Source organism: Chamaea fasciata, unplaced genomic scaffold (assembly GCF_029207755.1).
Source record: "Chamaea fasciata isolate MVZ Bird 193981 ecotype frontalis unplaced genomic scaffold, bChaFas1.0.hap1 SCAF_11, whole genome shotgun sequence".
Classification (NCBI taxonomy): Eukaryota; Metazoa; Chordata; class Aves; order Passeriformes; family Sylviidae; genus Chamaea; species Chamaea fasciata.
In genome coordinates this window covers 9,266,498-9,274,246 of record NW_027094096.1, presented here as the reverse complement: position 1 = coordinate 9,274,246, position 7,749 = coordinate 9,266,498, and the positions used below count along the sequence as shown (strand labels likewise).

The 7,749-nt window shown below is 49.6% G+C and overlaps 1 protein-coding gene across 1 annotated transcript; it reads left to right on the top strand.

Moving 5' to 3' along the window:
- Positions 1–6,157: 6,157 nt before the first annotated feature.
- On the top strand, positions 6,158–7,074 carry RNF228 (ring finger protein 228). Its single transcript, XM_066194032.1, has one exon. It carries the CDS (start codon positions 6,158–6,160, stop codon positions 6,998–7,000), a length of 843 nt encoding a protein of 280 aa, XP_066050129.1. The 3' UTR covers positions 7,001–7,074.
- The last annotated feature ends 675 nt before the right edge of the window (positions 7,075–7,749 follow it).

The following is a 7,749-nucleotide window of genomic DNA, read 5'->3' as shown; positions in this document are numbered from 1 at the left end:
AGTTTAAATTTCCTTTTGTGAGAAGATGTTAAAGTTTTTTTTTAAATGACAAAAAACCTCAACAAACCAGCTTCCATGTGTTCACTTCAGCTCAAAACAAACAAACAAACAATCATTTTAATATCTGCATATATGCAATAGTATGAATGCAAAAATTCCCAAATTCTTCATCTATTTCTCATTCTGAACTGACTCAAGCACATATACATAATACTGTGGTCTGAGCAATAGTTGTTGTTTCCAAGCTGTCTTAAAAAAAATAAAATACGTCCCTGTCATTATCAAGGACAAAAACTTGGCTACTTTGAAGCTGATGACAAAAATTCTTAACCAGCTTCACTGGCTTGGGATTTCACTTCAGAGATAACCATCCCTATTTTAACTCAAGGTTACAAATGATATCCTGAAGTAAAATCAGTAACTGGAATGTGTACTGTGTCTTGTAAACAGAGCTCCCAAAGGACTAAGTAATCTTTTAAAGTGATTCCATAGACTGTGTCATTGCAATGCAAGGACAATTTGGGTAGCAAAAAGTAACTGCCCAGGAGCTAATAGCCATGCTGGCACTCACTAATTCCACTAATCACAGTTAATAATAATTATTAATCTTGTTTTTGTATATTTTCCTACCCAGCTGCTTTACTGTGGCCAACATAACCACAATTTTGAGCCCCAAGATGCCACTGAGACACAGCAGTTCTGCATCTGAAAATGCCCTGCTCCACAGAAATCTCTCTCCTTGCAGAGGCTGCTGCTCCAAGCAAGCCCAAACAGGCTCTGCCAACCCCACACTGACACCTAATTCCACACCCAGTGTTGGATTAAATTTTCACTATTACTCTGAAGTGCAGAAAACACAGTGCTGGCTAAAACAAAGGACTTCTCTGAGGTTTTCCCTCTTTTTCTCTTTTTAGCTTGGTCTTTTTTGAAAAAAACGCAACAGTTAAATCCAAGAATGAAATTCCTGGATTCTTGATTCAGTTATAGCATCACCACAGGTTTGAAGAAGTGTCATTAGCTTAGGAGAAGGTAAATTTTATACAAATACATTTGTTCCAAAAGCTGCAGAAAACTTGGAAGACTGGACCGATTTCAATACTCTCTTCTAAAAGATTAATAAAACCCCTGCAAACAGCCAGGGCAGATCTGCCCTAACACAGTTGCTGCTCCAAGGAGCCATTAATAACCACACCACAAGAGATGGGGACTCCTTTAGTGTTTGTCACTGCTCTGCAGCCCCAGGGACCAAGGGGTGCACACCTCTGGAGCCCAAACGATCCAACCTGACATTCCCAAGGGCTGGATCAAACCTGGGTGTGTGCAGGGAACCCAAACCGCACAGCCAGCCCATATCTGCCATCAGCTTCAATATTTCTGAGCTGGGTTTCCCATGGATAGCACATCTGTGGGGATCTCTTTGTGCTGTTCAAGCTTAGCTATTTGAGAAGGAGATGCACCTACTGAACATGCCCTCAGAATTTCAAATAGTTCCTCATCTTTCCTTAACAAAAGCTGGTAATGCACTTACCTATTTTGGATGTGCTGAAAACACATTATGGAAAAGAAATGGATGGGAACAATAAGAAATTATTCCCATCAGAAATTATGCATCACCCCCAGGTTTAAGCCCTCACCCTTTTATTGCCAATAAACCTGTTACACCATTTGGCTTCAGACTGATGCCAATGAGGTTGTGTCTGTGCTTGGGGCTGCAGGTCAACACTGTGTGAGATGGAGAAGCTTAAAGGTTTGCCTAGAAGAAAAGAGAAAGCAGAGACCTCACAAGCAGAGGTGAGTCCATCACACATTTCTCATTTCCTGAGGCAACTGAAATAGGACAGTATTCAGCAGATACAACACAAGAAAGGTTTTTCTGGGGGCAGAGTGGTGTCAAACATTGTATTCCTGCATCTACTTCTGCATCTTTCAATATACATTGAGAGATTAATGTATTTTTATATGGCTGTGACTGATGTAGAATTGCTCATAATTGTAATCCATTTTCTCTTTTTCAGCTCCCTGAAATGGCCTGCAAATATTATTGAAAATGAATGTTCCTTTCAGTACCGAATGCAATAGACCAACATGCAATAGCTTTTACACAAGTTCCAATACAGAAAAGGTAAAAAAGCACTTTAATTATAAATTATTCAGAAATACTTTATATGAAATAAAATGTCAACCTAAAGAAAGTGGAAGATGATGCAGCATCCAATTATGCAATGATAGGGCATAAAAATAAGACATATCTTTTGCCACCCATCAAAAGTGGAAATCATACCTATTGTATAAGAAGATAGACTTTCTGGGGAGTTAAACCAGCTTAACGTGACATTATTGCTGCAGGGGTGTATGCCAATATGTCCCTTTTGAAAAACCGGAGGATTCTTCTATGAGGTTTTGGGTTTGACTCATTGATGAGTTAATTTCTACTGCAACAACTCTTCTTAGACCAAGTCCTGCACCAGCATGAAACTGGCACACTGCACAGGATAAATCAGGCCAAATATTTAACATTCTAAAAATCATTTCTTACCAGCTGCAGAATGATTAAGTGAAATGTGTATTTTGTAAGGGTTGTTTGCCACTTCAGCTCTGAATTTCTAACACAACTTCCGCTGAATAACATCCAAAGTCTCCTGTAGTGTTTCAGACAAAAGTCATCCCTCAGAACCAGCTCAGCCACATTCTGGGGTTTTCTTACAATAACATGTTCTTACAATAACATGAAATAATACATGTTTCCCACTAAAAAACAGTCCCTACAAGCTAAAAACCCAAATAATAAACACTCATTAAAGTGACTAAAAGAGAGAGTACATCTGGATCTCCAGAAACACGACAACTTTTCCAAAAATCTGACGAAATATTTCACCTATTCAGTCCCTGCTTAGGAAGTCTTTAAACTCAGCATAGAGGTGTTTTCCAGTACTTATGGTCAAGCATCTCTGCTTGTGAAGAATCACAGGGTCAATCACCAGAAGGATCCAGGTAAGAAGCCACCTTAATTCCATGTCGGGCATCCTTCCTGTCCAAGTGACTGAGGAGCCAGGGCAGCACCACATCACAGGGAGCAGATGTGGCACAAACCCCCACCTGGTGAACACACAGCCTCCCAGAGAGCCACAGTGGGACACAGTCCTGCAGAGAGAAGGATAGGGCTGCCGGGGGTACAGCTGATCCTTCAGCTTGCCACAGCAGGCTTTCAAGCCTGGCTCTGGACTGTGCCATCCCATGACACAACTGTAATACACATAAGACAGGATGCTGGACTATGACAGAAGGGCTGAAATCATTAATGGCTTTGTTCCATGGTAAGGTAAATGTACATAAATCAACCACGCTGTGGTCCCACCTCATTTCCTCTCCTGACCACACAGCCTCTGGCATTTTCCCTTGCACTGGCTGCAGACCTCATGCACCAGGCAACAACCTGCTTCCCTGAGCTGTTCCTGAGCAGCAGAAAAACTCACTTAAAAAGTAAAAAGTGTTCAGCTGGATTGTCTCCAAGAACTGACTGGCCATGTCACCACACAAGTTCCTCTGCTGGCAGAAGGCTAAGGACAGGACCTGCAAATGCCACTAGAGACACAAAGAGGTGAAGAGGAGTTGTGCGGTTCCAGAACAAAGCAGCATCTCACCAGCAGTGAGGCCCATGCACCTTACATGTTGTGCTACACAATGTTCTCTAGGGACTGCACAGCACGGGATAACCTCGCCTGTGTGGCACCGAGTTATCCAGCATTGTGCTCACAGGGTAACGGTGAACAAGGAGGTTTCTGGGACTACTCACCAGTTTTTCTCATTCTTAGTTTTAGCAAAGAAAAGAATAAATTTAATCCTAATTTTGCACTTAGCTGTTTTTAATGATTATTATTTTTTCAGTTATGCTCAACTTCTTCGTCTATTCTGTGTAGTTTTCATGCCAGAATTACAGGAAGCTGACTTTCACATACTTATTAGATGGAGTTTCAGTTGACCTCAAGGCAGATACATATCAGATAAGAAAACTCAGAACACAAAAGGCAAGGGTGAAGCAGTTTGAACCAGAAATGTAGCTGATGTATCTGGACCTTATTAAAGCATTTGATACAGTGCCTCAGAGAAAATATACTTGAAATATTAATTCATATTTGTGTGGATCTGAGGACTTTCACATGTTTTGAAAATTGTTGGAAGTTGCAAGGTTATGAAAACGGCAATAATATTAAAGAAAAGGAAGGTGCCTGGGATAATCCGACATCCTTTAACAGTGAACTAATTAAATAGGAAGATGATGCTAACTGGGAAAGAGTAGCAAGCAAAAAAACCAAAACAAATCAAACCAAAATAAAAACCCCCACAAAAAAACAAAACCAAAATAGACAAACTACTGGGAACATACATTTTAGAATATAAGAATGCCTGAGTAAATTCAATGAGATTAATTTTAAAAAAGAAGTTACCAGAGTTAGATGAAAATTCATCAGGCAGATTAGCTGAGGTTGCAAACCAGTGTGGGCTTTTAAAAAAGGGTAATTTTTGACTCCATGGGCTGAGTTGCTGTGCACTATGGACAGTGACAGCAAAATTCACCTTCTTTCTTTTTTTTAGAGACATAACTAACATTTCTAAAGGATTTTAATACATCTCTTAGAATAAATTATAAAAACAATGTCTCTCTGTACAGAGAACATTCCTAGTCTTTGCTGTTTGCCTTTAGCCCATTTCAGTTTATGCTAAGCTATGCTCCCTCTTTTGCTAGGACAATCACCACATCTGTCATCACAGTTTACAAATATGTTGCTTTTCATCTATCCAACAAGTCAGTCTTTCTAAACAACGGTTCCCCCACTTTATTTGGCTCTTCAAGAATGCTTAGAGCTCCAGAACGAAGTCCTAGCACAGACAGCACTGAGGAGAGAGCTGTCATCAGCATTTGCTGTGAAGCACGCCTGATCTAGCATGTCCCATGGCAGAGCAGGGGAGAAAGGTATCCAAGATGACACAGCTCTCAGCCCAGAGTTGATATGCCCAAGATGCAGCTTTAGCAAGACAGCAAGGCAATGCCACGTACCTGACACACGGGCCTTACTTGCCTAGAGCTATCCTCAGAACCACAGAGAGAAATAATCACTGTTATGGCCTCTGCTAGACCTAAAGATAAAGGAGTTTCTCCATAGAGTTCCCTGATGAGAGAGCGCAGGCTTTGATGTACTGAAATCTACCCGGTTGTTTAACATATGATGGCGACAGCTATGGACATCTCACTGTTTGGATGGTTTCTCATTAAACTGGGTAAAAGCTCTCAATTGCATACCGGTGTCAGGATGTAAATAACAACATCAGCAGCTCCTTCTGCCTCCAGCTTCCAGAATAAAACAACTCTTATTTTCCAGTGTGCACAGTGAACAAGAATCACAGTGCACAAAATGTTCTTTCCGAAAAGCAGTAAAATATCAGTTAGCCTGTGAGCTGTGGTGGATGAAAGAGATGTCACCCTGCCTTCCCATATTAACCCTTCATCTGCCGCGTTCGTGCCTAACGACTGTCATGTCATTGTAACTGCTGGTCCCAAAGCCTACTGACAGTGGGGAATCCTCGTCAACTGTTAAACCAACAGAACGCTTCAAAAAAATGCACTCCGGGATTAAAAGGCTGCCCGGCACCCAGGCGTGTTACCCGCAGCGCTGCAGGGCGGAGGGACTGCGGGAGAGCACCGAGCCCCGCCGGGTCGTGCTGCGGGGGCGGCTCCCGCCGGCCAGCCAGCAGCAAGGCGCTGGAACCGGCACCGCGGCTCTCCGGAGGGCCGTGCCGGGCCGGGCCGGGCCGTGCCGCGCCCCGCCGCACGCCAGGCGGGCAGGGGAGAGGCCCCGCAGCCGCCGCCGCGCACCGGCGGCCGCTCCCGGGGGCGGGCGGCGCCGATCCCGCCCCCCGCCCGCGGCAGCCGCCAGCAGCCCCCGGCAGCCGCCAGCGCGGCGGGCGACGCAGGCAGGCGGCCGGCGGCCCTGCCTCCATCCCCCGCCCTCCCCGCCGGGCCCCGCCGCAGCCCGCGGGCGCGGCCAGGAGGCGGCGGGGTCGCGGCTGCCCCGGCTGCTCCCGCCCGGCTCCGCGGCGCGGGGCGGCCCGGCACTCCCCGCCTTTCCGCGGCTCTCCGTCCCCCCTCCGGCGAGATGTTATGGCCGAGCCGGCGCAGACGGGCGGCGTAGGGCAGGGCGGGCGGCGGGAGGATGAGGCGGCGGTGGCGGCGGCGCCGCCGGCGGCCGCCGCCCCCAGCTCGGAGGACTACGAGTGCAAGATCTGCTACAACTACTTCGACCTGGAGCGGCGGGCGCCCAAGCTGCTGGAGTGCCTGCACACCTTCTGCCAGGAGTGCCTGAGCCAGCTGCACCTGCGCGCCGCGCAGCATCCCCCCGCCGGCGGCGCCGAGCCGGGCCCGGCGCGCTCTCCCGGCGGCTCCCTGGCCTGCCCGCTCTGCCGCCACCGCACGGCGCTGCCCGACCACCGCGTCCACGGCCTCCCGGTCAACACCAAGCTGGCCGCCGCCTGCCCGCCGCAGCTGCGGGCCCGCGACCCGGTGCCGCAGGACCGCCTGCCGCCGCTGCCGCCCCGCCGCCCGCCCCGCGCCCGGGAAGCGGCGGCCGCCCTCGCCCCGCCGTCCCCCGCCCCCGCCGGGCCGCGCTCCTCGGGCGGCGGCTACGAGAGCTGCCAGAGCTGCAAGCGGGCGGCGCTGAGCGCCGGCTGCGTGTGCGTCGTCGTCTCCTTCCTCTCCATGGTGGTGCTGCTCTTCACCGGGCTCATCTTCGTCAACCAGTACGGCGGGGACGCCGCGCCCGGCGCCGCGGCATCGCCGTCGCCGGTGGGGCCCATCTGCCTGTCGGTCGCCAGCATCCTCGCCCTCTTCTCCGTCGTTGTCACATGGCTCATCTGCTGGCTCAAGTACCGGCCCGAGGCGGCCACCGGCGGGGCCACGGCCAACGGCTCGGCTCGGGGCCGGGCCGCCCGCAGGAGCGACACGTAGCCCCGGCGGAGCGCAGCGGGGCCGGGCCGGGCCGGGCCGAGCGCGGCCGCTGCTCCGGGAGCCCCGGCCGGGGGCCGAGCCCCGAGCGGCCGCGGGGCGGGCGGGCTGCGGCGGGGCAGCGCACGGGCGGGGCGGGGTGACAGGTGCCAGCCCTGCCGCGGCCGCCGGCCCGCTGTCACGGCGGGCACTGACACAGCCCGAGGCGGCGGGGTTGGGCTGCGGGGTGACCCGGCGAGGGGTCCCGGAGGGTCCGGCCGCTCAGGAGGGAGGGCAGAGATGGCTGGCAGGGCCTCCCTGGGGAGCTGCAGCTGGGGATGTGCGCGATCCCCGCCTCTGCGGGAGCGCATCCCGGGTGCTGCGCTCCTGGTGCAGAAGGACACGATCGCGATTAAAGAAAACTGGCTTACTGTTGCCCCCACCTGGAAGATAATTGGAGAGGTTCACTGTGGTTAGGCGCAGAACAGGAACACGATGTTAAATGCGCTTTCTTTTCTCCCTTTTATGGCGTTAACATATAGAAGAAGCTGTAACAGAAGTGTATTATCTTAAAAGAGACTGAGCCAAAGTTTCCTACGGTGTATTGAGTATGGTTTCAATATAATTTCATTAGAAGGCTGTTGAGCCCTCTGATGGTTGCTTAAAATAAGCTGTTTTATTTAATTCTTTGAAATTCTGATTTAATGTGGGAAACTGAAACACTTCATTGAACACTTAAAACAATTTATGGAAGATTATTTAATTAATGGAGT

Bases quoted from the DNA above. Each gene is read 5' to 3' on its own strand.
- RNF228 (XM_066194032.1), top strand. From the start codon at position 6,158: ATGGCCGAGCCGGCGCAGACGGGCGGCGTAGGGCAGGGCGGGCGGCGG.